Source organism: Vipera ursinii (genome assembly GCF_947247035.1).
Source record: "Vipera ursinii genome assembly, chromosome: 2".
NCBI lineage: Eukaryota > Metazoa > Chordata > Lepidosauria > Squamata > Viperidae > Vipera > Vipera ursinii.
In genome coordinates this window covers 253,115,318-253,135,361 of record NC_139513.1, presented here as the reverse complement: position 1 = coordinate 253,135,361, position 20,044 = coordinate 253,115,318, and the positions used below count along the sequence as shown (strand labels likewise).

The 20,044-nt window shown below is 37.7% G+C and overlaps 2 protein-coding genes across 3 annotated transcripts in view; one reads left to right on the top strand and one right to left on the bottom strand.

Annotated features, from left to right (window-relative positions):
* FAM81B (family with sequence similarity 81 member B) overlaps nt 1-4,826 on the top strand; it is a gene marked incomplete at both ends in the record, with an annotated part of 35,420 nt that extends 30,594 nt beyond the window's left edge. Inside the window, 2 exons of the mRNA XM_083356617.1 lie at nt 4,015-4,210; nt 4,696-4,826. Of these exons, the coding sequence (XP_083212743.1) occupies nt 4,015-4,210; nt 4,696-4,826 (327 nt within the window). The remainder of the gene's footprint in view (nt 1-4,014; nt 4,211-4,695) is intronic.
* A 2,937-nt stretch (nt 4,827-7,763) lies between these two features.
* Nucleotides 7,764-20,044, bottom strand: part of SKIC3 (SKI3 subunit of superkiller complex) — a 54,506-nt gene continuing 42,225 nt past the window's right edge. Inside the window, exons 36-41 of one of the 2 annotated variants that reach the window (XM_083354539.1) lie at nt 18,825-18,946; nt 17,724-17,882; nt 11,337-11,489; nt 10,436-10,566; nt 9,632-9,755; nt 7,764-8,297 (exon numbers count right to left, since the gene is read on the bottom strand). In XM_083354539.1, coding sequence (XP_083210665.1) covers nt 8,217-8,297; nt 9,632-9,755; nt 10,436-10,566; nt 11,337-11,489; nt 17,724-17,882; nt 18,825-18,946 — 770 coding nt within the window. In that variant the 3' untranslated portion in view covers nt 7,764-8,216. Of the gene's footprint in view, nt 8,298-9,631; nt 9,756-10,435; nt 10,589-11,336; nt 11,490-17,723; nt 17,883-18,824; nt 18,947-20,044 lie in introns of those variants that run through there. The other variant, XM_083354540.1, reaches the window with a different exon arrangement.

The window sequence follows — 20,044 nt, the reverse complement described above, 5'->3', positions numbered from 1 at the left end:
ATACAAGCATAACACGCTTTCTCAAAAAGCGGCTTTTATAAAAGGGCAGATTTTAAACAGATAAATGTTTTGATCTGGTTGACATCTTCAGTGATCTCACATGAGTAATACTGGCTCTCTGAGTGATGGAAATGAGGCAGCAGAGAATTTGGGGTGGGGGGAGAAGTTGGTGAGGAAAAAAACTACAACAGAAGTACAGAAGTCAGGAACACCTGAAGGGAGTATAAGAGCCAATCAGATTTTATTACCAGACGTTGAAAGGCCATTCATGTTTGCATTTTATGTTCAATATATTGCTAGAGAAAGGTAATATATTAAGGTTACTTTGGGGACTTGGGACAGTCAGTATGGATTTTAAGTTGCTACATTATGGATGTTCTTTCAATCCCAGGCAATAAAATATGCCATCTTAAATAAGTCTCTTAACAGATGGCAGAGTGCTCCTTTTTCAAACGGCAATCTTGAATTACAGCTTGAGTTTTTGGCAAGGAGGAGGATGCTGGCTTCATGCAAGTACGAGTGTTTAGCTTCAGAAAGTAGCTGATCCAGGATCAGGACACTGTATCTGAACACAACTTTCTTCAAATTTGTTTTTGCGAGAGGTGTGATAAACTGGAACAGTTCAGTTTCAAAAGTAGACAATTTAGTCGTTTTATAAAATAATCTAAAAGACATACTGTGTGATTGCTAACCCTAAATTATTGCATCATGCAGCAAGTTTTAACTGTTGTATTTTATAGATTAAAACTATTGAAGCTTTAAGTCAATGCTTACTAAGTGCTTTGATTTTTTGAAACAAAATCACTGTAGGCTTCTCATCAGTTAGAAATGGCTCTGCCTTCCAGTTTTAAATCTTCAGATTCTACCTTGGGATGTTTCTTTTCATTAACCTTTATTATGTTTGTATCTGCTTAGTAACTTAAAATCTTAATGAAGAACCTAATAACAAAAATGGAATAAAAACATTTGATAATAGAAGTTCATTTATAAAGTAGAATATGCAATTGCTTTTCTTAAAAGTATTAAAAACTATTTATTTATATTTCGTATTTAACCATCCATTTCCTCAGAGAGGGGTTTATTTCCCACTGTCAGTCAACAAGATTTCCCAAACAAATTATAAATATTGGAATTACTTGCAAGCATACCATTTAAAATAAAAAGATGACAAGAAAAAAGTATGAGAAGAGAAAAGCAATCTCATAGTCAAAATAAACACTCTCTTAAAAATATAGTGTTTTTGTTCAAAACATAGCATGGAGAATTGCTGGAGTAGACAAGCAGAACTGATGTTGATCCAGATAGAGCCACAAACTAGATTGCCAAAAACTGATCCATAATTTTAAACAATATAAATTGCAGAGACCAACCTATCTGAATTTATATATTATATTATATTTATTAAACTTATATACCGCCCTTCTCCCGTAGGACCCAGGGCGGTTCACAAGGCAATTAAAACAACATTACAATACAAAAATTAATAGCAATTAAATTTTAAATTTAAGATTAAATTTTCTTTGATTAAAATCTAAAACCCCTATATCTCTGATTAAAAACCCAATTACAATAAGTTAAAAAAATTAAAAAATCCTCAGTCCTGGCCGGAAAGCTCAAAGAGCCAGGTCTTCAGGTCCCGGCGGAACGAACGAAAATCAGGGGCAGTCCTAAGCTCTACGGGTAACTGGTTCCAGAGGGCAGGTGCACCCACAGAGAAGGCCCTCCCGCTGGGTGTTGCCCACCGGCAATCCTTTGCCGGCGGCACCCTGAGAAGGCCCTCCCTGTGGGAGCGCACAGGACAAAGGGAACTTGATGCCGGCAGCAGGTGTTCCCTCAGATATCCCGGACCCAAGCCATTTAGGGCTTTATAGGTCATCACCAGCACCTTAAATCTCACCCGGAGGGCAACCGGAAGCCAATGCAGCTCACGGAGCAGAGGTGTTATATGGGAGTATCGGGAAGCCCCCATCACAACTCGTGCGGCTGCATTCTGCACCAGTTGAAGCCTCTGAGTGGTCCTCAAGGGCAGCCCCATGTAGAGAGCATTGCAGTAGTCTAACCGGGAGGTCACGAGCGCATGAGTGACTGTGCGCAAGGCATCTCGGTCCAGATAGGGCCGCAACTGGCGCACCAGGCGAACCTGGGCAAAAGCCCCCCTGGTCACGGCTCCTATATGATCTTCAAGGCTGAGCCGCGAATCCAGGACACCCAAGTTGCGAGCCCTATCGACGGGGGGTAACACCTCACCCCCCATCATTAAAGATGGAATAGAATGGTTCACTCGAGATGCCTGTACGCACAGCTACTCAGTCTTGGCAGGATTGAGTCTGAGCCTGTTTCTCCCCATCCAAACCCGAACCGCCTCCAGGCAACAGGACATCACGTCGAGGGCATCACTGAGTTGGTTTGGGGTGGAAAGAAAAAGTTGGGTATCATCGGCGTACTGATGATACCCCACCCCAAAACCACGAATGATCTCACCCAGCGGCTTCATATAGATATTGAACAGGAGGGGAGAGAGGACCGACCCCTGAGGAACTCCACAAACGAGAGACCTCAGGGCGGACCTCTGCCCTCCCGTCAACACCAACTGCGAATGTCCCAAGAGGTAGGAGGAGAACCACTGCAAAACAGTGCCTCCCACTCCCAACCCCCTGAGACGTCGCAGCAGGATACCATGGTCGATGGTATCAAAAGCCGCTGAGAGATCTAATAGGACTAGGACAGAGGAACAACCCCTGTCCCGAGCCCGCCAGAGATCATTCATCAATGCGACCAATGCCGTCTCCGTGCTGTATCCGGGCGTGAAACCTGATTGGTACGGGTCAAGATAATCAGTTTCCTCCAGGAACAGAGGAAGCTGATGCGCCACCACACTCTCAACAACCTTTGCTAAAAAGCGAAGATTGGAGACTGGACTATAGTTATTCAAAATAGCTGGATCCAGGGCAGGCTTCTTGAGAAGGGGTCTCACCACCGCTTCCTTCAAGGCGGCGGGAAAGACACCCTCGCTCAAAGAAGCAGATATCACTGCCTGGAACCAGCCTCATGTCTCCTCCCGAGCTGAATAAACCAGCCAGGAAGGGCACGGGTCCAATAAACAGGTGGTAGAGCTCAGCCTCCCCATAATCCTGTCCACCTCCTCGGGAGTCACAGGATCAAACTCAGTCCAGATAATACTCTCAAGACCGCTCGATTCCTCCCCGTCAGACTCTGCCCAGTCAGAGTCCAAACCGGTCCGAATCTGAGTGATTTTGTCCGCCAGATACTGGCTAAACTCCTTGGCCCGCCCCTGCAAGGGCTCCTCCCTCACCTCCTGAGAAAGGAGGGAACGAGTTACCCTAAACAGGGCGGCCGGGCGATTATCTGAGGACGCGATGAGGGCGGCGAAGTAATTAGACTTCGCCGTCCTCATCGCCGCGAGATAAGACCTAGTAAAAGATCTTATTCGCAATCGGTCAGATTCAGACCGGCTGGATCTCCAACAGCTCTCCAGACTCCGTCTTTGACGTTTAATCTCCCGTAGCTCCACAGAAAACCATGGAGCCCATCAGGATCTACGCCAGATCAGGGGTTGCAAGGGTACAACCCGGTCAAGTGCCTCAGTGGCAGCCCTCTCCCAAGCCTCCACCAAGGCATCAATTTAAGCCATAATTGACTAGGTTTTAACTAAAGAAATTAGGAAACCAATGATGTACAGTAGCTCAGGGGTGTCAAACTCAATTTCATTGAGGGCTGCATCAGCATTGTGGTTGCCCTCAGGGGGCCGGGTGGGTATCGCCAGGGTGGGCGTGGCCTACTGGGTGGGCGTGGCTAGAGTGCATATGGCCTACTGGGTGGGCGTGGCCAGCTCTACATTGTTTGCATCAAGGGTGCCTATGGGGGCCTGGGCAGGAGTGGGACAGAAAAAAATTAACAGAGAAGCAGGGTTAATTTCATTCCTTTATACTGAATGAATAAATATATTTTTAGTAGTGTAATTCTATTCATTTTTCACAATACCTCTTTTAAAAGGAAATAGTGGAAAAAAAATTAGAAGATGGGTTATACTATCTCTCCAAAAAAATAGAAAACACAGAAAAAACATTGCAATTTGATGTGGAACTCAGTCAGGTGAAAAATGATCAAAATAAACTACATGCAAAGATTACCAGATTTGAAAAGCTGATGTGGAATGAACTGGAAGGAATGCAAAATGAATACAGATCAGGTGAGGGTTTTTTTTTCAAATTTACTTGCATTTGTGCATTTGCATTTGTGTTATATAGCCACACAACTTTGTCATTCTCCAGATTACCAAATCATGACATAAGCAGGAAAACCAAAAGTCTCCCTGCTGTGGTTCAATTTATAAACCTTTCTGTCATAAAGGGGAAAAATCAGCTTTCAGCAGAAATAACCAATTATTCTTTTAGATAGAAAAATTGTCAATTCAGGTCTATTTTAATTTCAAGTCTTACCAGAAAAAATATATATACTTTTAATCAGTCTGATTAATTCATCTTAAAGCTGGTCACATTTGCTTAATTGAAAAAAAAATATTCATAAAATATTTCAATCACATTAAATTATAGATCAAATGATGACCTTAACCTAAGAAGCAAGTTAAAAATTATTTTGGAATGCTGTATAAACAGAAAATTTGATATTAATGATAATTTTGTCAACTTTACTAAAAGATGCCTTATTTGCCAGGATTTCAATCTATCCATGATTCTCTTGATGCACTCAAACATATACAGACAACAAAGCTGAAACTTGAAGAAGAGAAATTCAAGCAAGATATGAAAAAGCTACGACGAAAACTCACTGAACTGAAAGACTAATACATTTTGTTTAGCATTTACATTTGTTCCATCAAGGAAAAATACTAAAAAAGTTTAAAAAGTTAACTTGTTTCTACAATATCAGACTTGTTTTCCTGTAAATCTGGGACAAAAACCACCGTGATACTTCTGAACACATGTTAAAAAAGAAACGTATTAAAAACTTCATTTATGTTTGAAAAAAAATAAAATGCAAGGACTAACAGTAAGTCATTGCTTGATTTGTTTTGGCAAACTATTACAACCAATTATCTGCAATTATATTCTGAAGTTTACAAATTAGGAGCCTCTGCCTTTACAGAGAAGCTAAAACAATCTTACTAGCTCACTTGTGTAATTTTGTTATCAGTTATGAAAAAGACAAATACTTTTCCTAAAATACCGTATTTCTCGAATGTTATGAAGAACTTTTACAATTTCAATTGTTCTGCAAATTCAAATGAGAACTTTTACATGCAGTTTTCTAGCTACCAAATTGTTTTTCACCGTTTTTAATTCTGCTATTTATTTGTAAAAAGGAAAAAGCTAAGTTTGCAAAAAATGTAGCCATGTGCCCAGAAATATTCTGAGGGATATGCAAACCACTTAAATTTGCTAGACATTTAAAATGCCAACTTTTTTTTGTCAAGGTAGGTATGGAACTAGAAAAAAGATACAAGCTACGTACCCCCTCCTTGACCAACTCTCATGTACAGTACATTTTCTAACAATGAGATTCCAGATATAATTCACCATCGGTTTTTGAGAAAATGTTCTTAAAAATTCAAATGAAACTTGCTTTGCAGTCTTCTATAAAATAGAAATCTGGTGGTTGAATAATGCAAAGGTGGCTGTGTAACATTTCTGTTTCCTGAAAGAAACTTCCATTGCAACACTTCTAAAGCATCAACTATGAGGTTCCATCAGTTTTCAAAAACAGATTGAGTGAATAGGAAGAATTGGGGCCAATAATCTGAAAGAGAGCTATTCTTTAACATACTAGTTCCAGTAGTAATGTCCTCAAGTTGTAAAGCACTGAGGAAATTAATTTCTCATTTTCATCTTTTGGGGGATTATAATTGCTTTTCTATAGCTCCGAAACTTAATGAAGAATCTTAGGTTTTGTTCTGTACCAGCCTGCTACCGGCCCTGCAGAAAAGGCAGGGACAACCCCTTTACAAACGGCAAGAGGCTGGAATTACGCCTGCCAAATTTATAGCTACAAAAACAAACAAGACACGAACCAAGAAACAGAAGCTTTAAGAAACACGAACTATCCAAGCGGTTGCCTTCAGCAAACCAGCCCTCCCCACACATTCCCCTTATATAGAGTTCAGGGCGTGGCTTCTCTCTGCCTCCTTCCGAGAAGCCACATTGCCTTCCTCTGTTTACTCCTAATTGACTGCCTCCTGCGTCTGGCGTCCTTGAACAGGGCCAGCTGTGGGTCATCTTCATCCACGCTGTCAGACTCACACAGCTGGGTCTCCGTGGTGACCAAGTGGGAGGGGCCTGGCTGAGGGCTCTCATCAGCAAGATCTTCAACCCCCTCAGCAAGGTCTTCAACACCCCCCTCCTCCTCCTCTGAGTCGTCCGACCCAACTGCCGAACCCACAGGCTGACCCTGAATCACAACAGGTTTATAGGCTAGATAGTAGTAATCTTATAAACAGTAATCTTATAAACCAGGGGTCTTCAAACTTGGCCCTTTTATGACTTGTAGACCTCAACTCCCAGAATTCCTCAGCCAAACCCGTTATAAACCCTTTTCTAACGTAGGGAGGAAAAAAAACTGCTTTTAAAAAATATAGAGTTATTCTAATACAATGGCAGATGGTGTCCTTTATTGGTTTTTAACCTTCTCAAATCCTACAGCCAAAAAAAGGGAGGGAGGACATAGTTCAAAAGGAGCAGGGGTTAACTAGGCAAATAGGGGAAATGATTTTATAAGCAGTAAAAATTCTGACACTTTCATAAAATGCAGACTGAATCATTTCGTCAACCTTTTTGTCAGAAGTAGGTTCCATAATTAATGTTTGTAAGGGCAGTACTGAATATGAATATCTAAAATTAAGAACTATTTCTTCAAAGGAACTGTCCATTCTATTGAAATGTAGATTTACTGTAATTTCTAATGAATAACAGAACAAATATATTTTCACTTTAATGACAAACAAATGATGACCATTATCAATAAAAACTACATTACAAAAGAAAAAAAAACTTAATGCATTTGTGTGAAGAATTCTTAAGAGGGGTTAAATATGAGCAATTCAGTCAAAAAGTACTAGGTCTCATATTTTGCACACTGTCCTTACCAGAGTAGTTGGGAGTCAGATAGCATGTAAATATAATAAATTTAATTAATTAAAGTGGAATTTAATGTGGAAGGACTATTTCTTAACCCTTCTTTTTCTGGTATATTTTATTGTGGAGGTGGAGGGAAGGTGGCAGTGGAAAACAAGAGAATTTTAAATCACAGAAATGCCTTGAAATCAAAAGAAAAATATACATCTCCATTATTTGGCTCCAAATTATAGCCCAACATTTGTACATCAAAAACAATTTAAGAAAAAGAACAATGAAATAACTCTAGCTCTATTGTAAGGATGTCCTACCTGATATTTGCCATCCATTTCATGCTATGTTCTAAAATATTCTACTCTGAAACATCTTGAACTTGATGAACAAGGAGCATCAAGTACTATGGCCTCATATTATCCTTGAATCTAATTTAAACTAAAAATATTTATTTCCAAAATGGACTCTAATGAAGGTAATGAGTAACACAACAAAACTGAAAATCTATTTTTCTCAGGCTCTGCCCATCATCTCTCTGAAATCAAAGGTTTACTGCAACTGTACTGTGAAAGACAGCCATGACACATAACATTAAATATAGCAAGGAAAATGTTTGGTTAAAATCATAAAATTCTGAATTAAAAATGTCTGCACACAGAGTAAGATGTAAACAGTGTTTCAACAGATTTTATTGTTTCATCACTAAGTTAAAGGTTATTTATTTTGAGAAGCTGTAGAAAGATAACATTGCTAAATAGTAAAAAAAAATGTCATGGACAGAAACAGCAAAGTCTTAGCAGACTATGAAGATAGACATAGTCCAAAGTTTATTTAACACATGGATGTATTATTAAGGCTCCTTTTCAAAGACAGAAGTCTGTCACATTTACCTCTAGAGCAGAGGCCAAAACCTTTCTGCTTGCCAAGGTCACTAGTATTCACTGTAATTTCTCAGTAGGAGCACAGATTAGGTATACTTCAATTGGATAGTTTAATAACTGATTCCTTTTAATATAAATTGGACTGTTAGCACTTATGATTTAAAGTATTTGTCATGAAGATGTTGTTTCCAAAAGCCTCCAAAGTTATTCTGATTCCTCACTAATGTTTGTGCTAGGAGTCTGCTGCTGAGAGTTTCTTGTCTAATTCCAAAGCTCGAATATCTCCATTAGCTTTGGCATTTGCTGTAAGAGCCTGCAGAATTTGGAAAGCGGAGAAAAAAAAGAATTATGCATTAATGTGCGTATAAGAGTTAAGGATGTTCACTTACTTGCTAATCAATCACAAGCTAAATAGGCCAGTTGGTTGTACGTAGGGATTGCAAAACCTTCTGAGACAAACCATTCCATGCAGGGGACTGCTGCTTTAAGGTGGTCTTGTACCTGCTCTGAAAAATCCATCTTTCAGATGTTTGGACTGTGTACAGAATGAAAGGTGGCTGAAGAGTGTGAGGGTGGGGAAGAAGAACAGGCCAAAGAGTCACGGTTTTCCTTGTTAAGGGCACATGTAAGCATCAGCAGCAGCTTGTGAGAGGCAGGAAAAGTGCTAGGCAAGTGCTAAACCAGTGGGGTAAGCTGTGCTGGGAATTTGAACTTTATTGCAAAGACCATTGTAATAACCAAGAGGTGCAAAAGTAGATACATTAGCAGCAACTAAGAGGAATTGGAGAGAGAGGGAAGGGAAGACATAATGAAGATGGGAAGGCCTATAGGATCTGCTGCACTGGGGCTTTAGCAGCAGTAGTTTTTTTTTGGGGGGGAGGCAGAGGAGCAAAGGGAAGCGCTGAGATGAGGGGAAACGTGGCCACCCAGAAGTAAAGGAACAGGGAAGTATGTCAGCATTGTTCTGCTGGCCCTGTAAAATCATTAGATCTCTTTGAATTTTGTTTCAGCTGAAACCCAGAAACACCAAAACCTATTTTGGATTTTCATTCACAGCTAATGCAAAAGCATAATTTCCAGAATAAGATGGTTTGTTTTGGGTTCCAAAAACCCCCATAACTTTAATTGCTGAAATCACTGTCAACTGTAATCAATGTTCTCTATTTTTATTTAATAACCCGATGGTTACTGTTCATCAACTATATGATTAATGAGCACTTTTGATTCATGAATACATTATGGTATATCACATTATTTTCAGTATTCCAAATATTATTTCTTTACCTAACCAACTTTAACTATATATTTAAAGTTCTTTAACTATCTTTCTTCTAAAAAGATTAAAATGAGTGATACAACTTATAAATGCAACCAACTGAACTGAAAAAGACACAATAAAATCAAATGTAGAAGCTTACTAGAAATATAAAATTGTAACCCTTAATTAAAGCTATTAAAGACAAATTCTAATGTTGTTTCCTGAGAAGAATATTTCGTAAGTGCAATGTTAATGTGTTTTTTTGCAAATATCCAGTATATTTAATATATTCACCTAAATAAATAACACTGGGACATATTAAACTCCCAATAAAGCATTGGGAAACACACACACATATATATATGTATATAATATGAAATGGTTCTTACGTCTATTAATTCATAATCATTTTTGGCATATAAATGTCTTAAGAGATACCATCGGGCAACTGATACTACAGTTTCTGGAAATCCAGATTGATATACCACTCTCTCTAACATACGACGTGTTTCTCTACAAAGAAAACAGAAAAAAATAGAATATTGATTATTATAAGAAGTAGTGAGAAAATGGCAAAATAAGTACAAATCTACAGCATTTTAGATATTCAAGTATATACTTATATTTACATGAATTCATGTTTACAAGCAAGCATTATTTTCTCTCAGTACAAATGAGCAGAAAAAGGTTATATTCTACAATATAAAACTAAATTTAACGCATTATTAAAAGAGAGTGAAATACTGAACTGCCCCATTAAGAGGATGCAGAAACAGCCTGTTAGATAGATGTGGACTGTTTACAGGTGAGAAAATGTCTTCATTATCACTCAATCAGACTCTTGGTCCCAGTTCAAAGAATATTTCCATGCAAGCAAAGCTACTGTATAACAGCCAGAAATACTGTTTGAGTTTCCTATAAAGCTCCCAAACAAGCAATTTATTCTGCAATTTTAAAAGGCCTCTTTGACAATAAAACTTTCACAGCAATTTGCAACAACCATGTCCTCACAGGGAAATAAAAAGTTTAGACCTTGACCATTAGGGATTTTGTCTCCACCAAACAAGACTCTCTACTGCATCTTACTATAATTTTATCCTTTATGATAGCAACGCTCAACTGTTTTCTATTTTATGCCATCTAGATATTTTTGAATTAGGGTAAATAAAAACGTAGCACAAAACCATACCCACCGTGAACCCATTTTGCGATTATACTGCATAAGTGCTTGAAATAGAATACCCAGCGGACAGAAGGAAATTTTCATAGCTTCTGTTGTGGCTTCTTGAACTAGAGATGGCCAGTGATCATTTGAAACATTAGCCTTTAAACAAACAAACAAAAAACTAAAAACCAGTTACTTATATCAAACACCATTATATCTCGCAGCAATTAAGAGCTACAAATACTTTAATAGTGATATATCATCTTTTCCATTCACCTCTTAAATTAGTATGAAAAGTAGCATCAAATTCCAACGTAATAAAGTAGCTTTCTAGCTCTTTTGGTAAAATGGTTTAGCCAAAGCTACTAATGTTAGCCAATATTTATTTAAATCTATTTTTTATGTAACTGTTCCCTCCATATCGACAAAGAGGTCTTAATTCATGAATATTATTTTGAAACTCTCTAATCAGTAGCCCCTTTCATAAGCGACCCACCATGTAAAACCATACTTCCCACTATTAATTATTTTAACAAAGTATTCTTGACTCTACTAACAGAACAATAACCTGACTTCCAGTATTAAAGAGAAATCACTGGTTATTTTAGCTGTATGTATATGCTGTTAACAACTAAATTTCTAGAATTATAAAATTTAAAAATTCACAATCATGACAGTGTGGAATATCTTTTTTTTAAAAAAGCATAAATCTCTTAAGAGCTATTTATAGCTGACAAATACTATTATTTCATAGTACATTTGCGATGAAACCTGATGGTACAATTTACTTTATCATACAATTTGCATAGATAAAATATCTTGACTGTATATTTTCTGATTCCTGCCATAATGGTTAATTGAGAAAAACAATTTTAGTATCACATTATTGCAATTTATTAATTTTATAATTTAACAACTTAAACTCTTACCATACAGATTTCCAGGGCAAGTTTAGCAAGTCTTAGAAGACTAGAAAGTTTCCCACTTAAGTTGCCTTGCTGAGATGCCAATTTTAGACTTTTTCGGTAACACATTTCTGCAGCAACCATCATTCCTTGTGACTGATAGACTTGTGCCAACCACTGGGGGTGGGGGGAGGGGAAAGGAATCAAGTCCATTGTTAAAAAGCATGCTTTATATTTAATATCTAGTTTTAAAACATTAAGAATTGTGTTAAAAGTGAAATTGCAAACAGCCACGGTTATTTTAAAAACAAAAAAGTAAAATGTCAAAATAAAACTCAAAATAAAAGAACTCAAAAATATTTAACTCAATCTGGAATTTCATATAGTGATCTCCTGAATGGTTTAAACAAACACACTTCAATAAAATTCATAAATTGCATATAGTTGAACCTGCAATGTAGCCTGAGAGTAAAAAATAAAATAAAAAATAAAGATCATGAATATAACTTTCCCTCCCCAATATGGTATAGTTGATAAAGGAAGTTATGCAAATACATAATAATCATCCTCTCTGGAGAGTTTCCATATCAATTTTCCTGACACAGTAAGGATAACATTGGTAGGCTCTTTCTAAAAGGGACAAATAAATCCAGGCACATTGTCCCAGGAAACAAACATCACTCATAAACAACACAATGTTGGCTTTTGTTACTATCATCTATAAGCATTCAAACGTTATCATTGTTGCCTTGCATTCCAAATGAATCTCCAATATATGGTTAAATGGGATAGCTGGAACCTGCTCAAATTAAGACTTGAAAGTAGCTGACCATGGTGCTGAATAGGTCAATTTTCAGTTATGCATTTCTATACTTCTGTTAGACACAACCAAATTCCTTAATATTTTCATAATTTAAACTATACAGAAATGAAGTTTACACCAAACCCAGCTATATGTTTATCTTATATCTATTTTTCTACAGATCTCTGTTTTTAAAACATGGATCTAAGCAACCATAATTTTATTCTTGTTTCTCCTTAGGTCATATAGTGTTGCAACTAATTATTTTACAAAAGATATTCATCACTTTGTTTCCTGAGGCAGGAGGAGGATTGGAATGGATCAAGTTTTGATCTTGAAGTAGTGGAAATATGATCTAGAGTTGGGAGATAATATCCTTTGTGCTTGTAATAAATGGATAACTTTTTAAATACTCTGAAGTTCTGTTCCCAGTACCATAACAGGGAATTAGAATTCTTTTGATTGGTCAACTCTGGGACCTGATGGAGTTACAAGTGAAGCCTTAGTTGCCACTTGAAATAATAGTTGGTAATGTCTCTAGGTCAGATCATAGCTGTATGATTTCTCTCTGCACATAAATTCCAGAAAGTCTCCTGGTCTTCTGACGATCTTTGGGAGATGAAGCAGGTGTTGAAAGATGACAAGCAAACATAAGTAATGCCCCTTATCAAAGGTTACATCTTGGTGGCAAGAACACCAAGACACAGCTATTTTTCTTCTTTTCTGAAATCTATATGTGCCATGAAAAATATTTGAGGCATTTGTTTGATAAAGTAGCTTAGATTCCCTGAGTTGTGCAGTTGAATTAACTGAGGTATTATGTAGCCTATTGGCCCCAAGGAAGTGAACAGAGTTCTCACAGCTATAAATGTGTTCTTCCTGATTGGCCAATACCTCCTGGAAGTGACATATGGGTCAGTCAAAATGGTGGTAAATATATCCTTGAGGGAAAAGTGGTTGCATCTGCATTTAAAGTAGTAGTGATTTGTCCCTCCTCAAAAAGGAAAATGGAGTTGAATAATATCCAGTCCATCTCCAACCTACTCTTTTTGGTGAAGGTTGCCATATAGATGGCTGGCCTACAACGTCAGAGGACTCTAGAGGAAATAAATTATCTGGACCTCTTCCAGTCAGATTTCAGATCTGGGCACAGTATTGAAAGCCCATTGATTGCATTTATTAATGACTTATACTCTAGAAACTGTGTGTATCTGCATAAAGGAAAACTTATTCAAGCTCAACCCTTGCAAGACTTAGTTGCTATTGATTTGAGGGCCACAAGGATTCAAGGATTTTTTGTCTTGTTAACAAGGTTGTGTAATCCCAGAAAGACCTGCTGCACAAATTGGGGATCCTCCTGGAATTATGGTTCTTGACTGAAGAGAAGTTTACAGTTGTTTCTCTTGAACAAATCCATCTTGTATGCCAACCGTAACCATTTCTGGATCAGGAAATCCTACCTACAGTATCTTAATCACCTTTTGCAGCTGTTCCTGAAGCCCATTCAGAGGATAAAATTGATCCAGAATGTGACAACACAATTAGTTATCTGCCTATATAACACTGCAATCCTGAAAACAGTCACATAGTTGTGTTACTTAACCTACTTGCAAGTGTATTGCGTAATTTTCTCCAGTTCTTGCTGTTCTATTGTGTTATCTTCAGGTACTTTTTTGTTTTTCTTGTCAACAATTGTTAAGTCCGGAGGTGTTACCATGTTTCCCCGAAAGACCTACCCCAAAAATAAGCCCTAGCTTGATTTGGGGGGATGGGCCTAATATAAGTCCTACCCTAAAGCCCTAGTTTTGGGGTTTGGCGCATGCCTAAAAGTCAAGCTAGGGCAGGGGTGTGGAGCTTACCATTGCAGCCAGGCCTCCCATGGATCGACACTTGCCTCGCCGGCCCACTTCTTCTGTGGCCGAAGGAGCAGCTTCATTCTGCAGCTGAGAATGGAGCTCGGGCCTGCACTTCACAGTCAGAGGCCTTTCCAGAAAGCCTGTGCAGCTGAGAACTGAGCTATGCATTCAATCCATAGTTCGGTTCTCAGCTGCATAGGCCTTCCAGAAAGGCCTCTGATGGCAAAATGCAGGCCTGAGCTCCATTCTCAGTTGCAGAATGAAGCTGCTCCTTCAGCCGCAGAAGTGGGTTGGCTGGCCAGGGCTGTTGGTGCCACTGCCACTAGGTGACTGGAAAAGACACACCCCCAATAAATAAGACCTAGTACCTCTTTTGGAGGAAAATAAATAAATAAATAAATAAGACCAGGTCTTATTTTAGGGGAAACACGGCATATAGCAGATGCTTATTTCAACTGCAAAATTCCAGAGCACCTGAACTTCATTTTTTATTACTTTGTCTATTTTCTGGTCCCCCCAGTTCTTTTTTTATTATTATATACACAAAAATGTGAAATCACAGCTGCCAGTTATTTAGCTAGTGTAGGCTTTAAGGGACGCGGTGGCTCAGTGGGTTAGGATGCTGAGCTTGTCGATCAGAAGGTCGGCAGTTTGGCGGGTCGAATCCCGAGTGCCGCGTAACAGAGTGAGCGCCTGTTACTCGTCCCAGCTTCTGCCCACCTAGCAGTTCGAAAGCACTTAAAAATGCAAGTAGAAAAATAGGGACCACTACGGTGGGAAGGTAACAGTGTTCCGTGCGCCTTCGGCATCTAGTCATGCCGGCCACATGACCACGGAGACGTCCTCGGACAAACGCTGGCTCTTCGGCTTTGAAACGGAGATGAGCACCGGCCCCTAGAGTCGGAAACGACTAGCATGCATGTGCGGGGGAACCTTTACCTTTACTAGGCTTCATATTCATCAACTTCTTCCCAAGAACCTAGGATATCATAATGTTACAGCGTAATATATGTACAGATCCATCTGCCTTTATAATTGGCAGATGAAAATTTTGTCAATATGCAAATTTTGTAAGTGCCATCCAATAACCACTGGGACCACCACAGCCAATTTATGCCATAATCTTTAGATTTTGATTTTACTTTGTGTTCTTCTCCAATTCTGTTTTTTATTCTAGTGTCCTCAAGTATTGGCACATCAATTATCTACACTTTCTTCTTTCTAACCGCTATTAAATCTGTTGTTGTTACGAACCAAGACTTTATCAGTCTGTAATCAGAAACCTCACAATATTTTAACCTGCTTATTTTCAACTATTTTTTCAACTTTATGTCCCCACGAATTGTTCATTACTGGCACGTTAATTTTTACAGATGTTCCAGTGAATTATTTTGGTGACTGTGCTATGTCATTGTTCAGAATCAGTTTTTGTAACTTTCTTGAATGAGCTGAGTATATGATCTGCTATTCTTTTTCTTTGCTTCTTTGCACAGTCTGCACTTTGAATCATCTGAAAATTTTTCAATTCTGGCCTTGATTGCCATTAGTTTGATTAGCTTGCTCTTGAGCAGCCAAAATCAAGCCTTCAGATTCTTTCTTTAATGTTCCAGTTCCACTTTTTCTTCTGATCGTTTGTAGAAATTGACCATGTAATGATTTTCCTTCCCAACATTCTGTTCTTGTTTTTATTACATTATTTCTATACTCATATTTGTTTCCTGCACATTCAGTAAGTTCCAAGTTTTAATGCATCAATTCTTGTTCTTGGCTGCCTTTTATGTAATCAGCCAATGAATGCTTTTCTTCTTCAATAGTTTGACTTGAAGTGAACCTCTGCCTCCATTTCTGCCGAGCAGAATTTTTAAAAAAGGTAAATGTTTCCCCTGTCCAGTCATGTCTGACTCTAGGGAGCAATACTCATCTCCATTTCCTAGCCAAGGGAGCCAGTGTTGTCTGAAGACACTTCCATGGTGGGAATGTAATGCATAGTGAACAGTCATTAACTTTCTTGTTTTTTGGTCCAAACTGTCCAGTTCCACTTGTGTCCAGTTAATAATTCAAGCAATGTATTGTACATCAAGTATTGATAGCTTTGATAGTGTTTCTATAATATAATTTTGTATTTGAGTCTGGAAAAATAATTTTCCACTGTTCAAACATTCATTTTAAGTATTTCCACTTACTGGTTCTGAAATTATAATTAGGAAGCCATAATGGTGCAATTTTAGAATACAGTTAAATTTTATTCTCTCTTTGGTTGTAGTTCCGAGTAATCCTACAGGGCTAGGCCATGATTCCCCAGCCACCGCTCCAGAGTCCCATTGCCCATGTTGCCAGGTGCCCAGGAACTCTAGTATCTAATGTAGTTCTTGTTGACCCGAGAAATAATTGATCTGGCGTAGGATTCTTTTTCTTTTTTCTCATATTAAATGGGTTGATGGATGCACTTAGTCTGGCTCTTCCTCAAAGACGTGTCTGGCATGGGTAACCCTTCCGGTAGAATACACTACTGCCAGCACAGCTCTCCACCTCATTAGAGCATCACAAGTCCCTCCCCCACAACTAGGGTTATTGTCATTATTTTGAAATGTTTAATTATTAAGAGAGGTACAAAGGGGATTTAGACTAAATGGAAAGAGGGATTATATACTTATGTCACTGGATATTTTTGTTAATTCTACTAAACCTTTGTTGATCAATAGCAGTTCAAAATGTAGATGCATTTCTAGAAAATAGGATGAGGTATGAAATTAAGATGTATCTTGTTATTTAAGAGATAACAATATATTGTTAATATTGACTACGTTTGCTGGGGATGAAGGATAAATGTTCTTTTTCCTACTTTCTCTTTTGGGGATGATTTCGTTTCCTTTTTTCCACACTTTATATATATACAAAGACATAAAAATATTCTTATATTAAGTTTCTGTTAGTTTTATCTGCTTAATATAATTCTTAATAAAATTAGTTTTAGAAAATAAACACTAATTTATTTTTCAAAATTTGTATCGTCCAGAAATACTGAGACAACAATTTATTGCCTAGCTTATTCTTTGTTCTTTTATTTCTTGGACATGATGTCAAAACATTTTTTGCTTCCAGTAATGAAAGAGCCCTATTTTCTGGGCAAAACATCAAGTACATTTAAATGCAGAAGAATGGCATTAAAGACAACTATGCAAAGACTACTTGGATTCTAAAAATCATCTGGAGAAGCCACCAACTACCAATGTGCTGATGCAAGATTAAGAATTATTGACAGTATTTATGGCAACCTCTATTGACTCTAGTAGTCTTGATGCTAAAAGCAACAGGGCAACCAAGCAGTCGGATTTTAAAATTTGCTACACTGGCAAAATGCACAGACCAGCAGCTTTTGATTATAACACTTGACTGTAATGCTCAAAGAAATACATTCCCAACATAAACCCATGGGTAGACATGTCTGCTGGAAAAAAAATCTATGTTGAAAACCGTGCTTATCTACGAGCTTCCAATTCCTAATTTGACCTCACTGGTTTGGATTCAAATGTAAGGATGTTGAACCAAACTGACAGCATGGTGTATATGCTATAGTCTGAGGTGGTATCTCTAAAGTCTATTCTGTCCACATAACATATTACTTTCCAATTTTCAGCAGGCTTTCAAGAGAGGACAGAAACACTACTTATTCATAATACTAGATGAAGAAGTCCCCATACTGTGAAATATAATACAGAGAACCCAATCATGGATAAATGTAGACAAACTTACATGCCAAGCTGTAATCAATGTGGAGTTGGAGAGAACTGCCTTTTGGAGCTCTTCCAAGATGGCATCAGGAAGCTCTTTGTGAGATTGCAAAAGTGGTTTGCATTGAACTTGTCTTAAGAGAAGGTACCACATTGGCTGCTCAGGAAATTCTTTTAATCCCTAGAGGCAAAAAATGAGTTTAGTTCCATAGAAATTAATTAAAACCACTTCACAAAAAAGCAGAGCTGTTATTCTAGCAACACAATTTCAATAAGTCAAGGAATCCAGCTATTTCAGTTATCAGTGAGCAAAAAGAGGAGAGTTAAACCATTGATTCTGTGAAATCAAAATATTTTCATGAGGCTTAAAATGAGATTCCCAGCACATTTTGATCGAGCAGCTATGTTGGTTCTGTGTTTCATGTAGCAAAGCTATAACTTCAAACAGGTTTTACTGGCAACTGATGCATGAATAATTACAATTCAATTAACTTCTGATTTTTTAAAAAATGTCTTTTTTCATTTTTTGTGCTATTTATTTAATGCTGTCAGCTTTGTTCGGGTATTTTTAAAATTGTGTTCATGCCTTGAAGTATTTGTAATCCACCAAAAGAACTTGGGTAACATATTGAACATATTATAAATATAATAAAATGTTTGCAATAGACACTAAACACTGCTGAAGATGTTACGTAGCCTGGTAACAAAATGTTCGGAAACCAACCCTCAAGCTTGGAGAACAAACCGTCACCCTCATATAATAAAATGTATTAGAAGCAATTGCATCTTATTAAACGTGTCACCTGTGCTTTAATTTACAATAATCCCATAAGGAACCAAATGAGCTAGTGAGAAGAGGCAAGAAAGCAGAACAATAGTAAACTAAAGGCAAAATATTTCAATATTTACAAACAAATCTAAAGTGAATCTCAGACTTTCCACTGTAAGCAAAACCAGTACTGACACTGCTGCATATTTATCATTTCTTTTCATATGGTTTCACTGAGATATTCTGATATGGACAATATCTGCAGTAATTTTTAACCCTCTGGATCAGGCTTTTTGAGTAACCTTACCTAAAATTGAACAATCATAGCACAAGTCATCTTAACATTAATCGTACCTTTTCGCAGAGTTCCTCAGCTTCTGAAGTTCTACCTGCCTCATTTAAGCTAGTAATAGCTTGGAAAAGAGACCACTCTTCGATTTCTTGAGCTCTGGAAGCTGGAAGATCTTTTTCTTTAGCTACAAAGCATATGAAGTTCATTGTTTCATAATATCCCATGTATCAATCCCAACTCTTTATAACAAAAAGTATGTGATTCTGATATCAGTAAGAATAATTGTTTTGATATTAAAGCAGTCCACATTTTAAAAATACATAACTATATTTCAAACTGTAACACATTTATCATGGTGAGAGAAGATTTTGGCTTTGGAAAGTTAATAGTTGTGATCCCCTGCTTTACACTATCTTCCACTCCTCAGATTCCAACTCTCCAGGAACCTTTGGATTCAAGCATTTTCCTGCTACAATCAACAATGGGAAGAAATTAAAGTCTGCCTTTATGATAGTACTATAAGGGAGCAAAAATTTCTAATTTGTTAACAGTAAACCTATTATTTCCCAAAATAATTGACAGGATGTAGGCATGTAATTTGTTACATGAGCCACTGACATACTTGATCATCAGGAAAGATGGATCACCACTGGATGAATTAAACTCTTACATTTTCACTACGGAACTAATCTGTTTCTTTCACTGTAAGATAAATGTTTTTGAGACCTATGGAAAGGGTCTAGTTAGAATGCCATTTGTTATAGGAGTTTTGTATTTGCAAGATTTTTGAATAAAGGAAAGTACAGGTTTTGGTTAGCAATGGTAACTGGGACTAGAATTTCTCTCACTAAGCAATGCAGTCATAAAATGTGACCATGCCACTTAGTGATGTAAATTCCAGCACTTCACTTAATGTGAATCCTATGACATTGTTAAGTGCAACATCATGTGATTGTTATTTACAAACTTCTGCCAGCTTCCCCATTCACCCAGCTTGTAGGAAGCTGGGAAAGAAGGTTACAAATGGGGATCATGGGACTGTGAAATGCTGCAGCATTGTAATTGTAAGCTGACACCCACCTCACGTGAGAGCTAGAAGGCCCTAAGTCAGATAGTGTTCCTCACTAGTCAAAAAACCTGAGACTAGACAGGCCCTTAATATACAATGTACAGATGTCAACCTTCTGACACTCTAATGCCAGACCTTCTCTGGCATGTCAACCAAATTATACAGCTTTTCCCACAATGTTTGCAATGGTTGTTTAAGAGACTTACACATCTA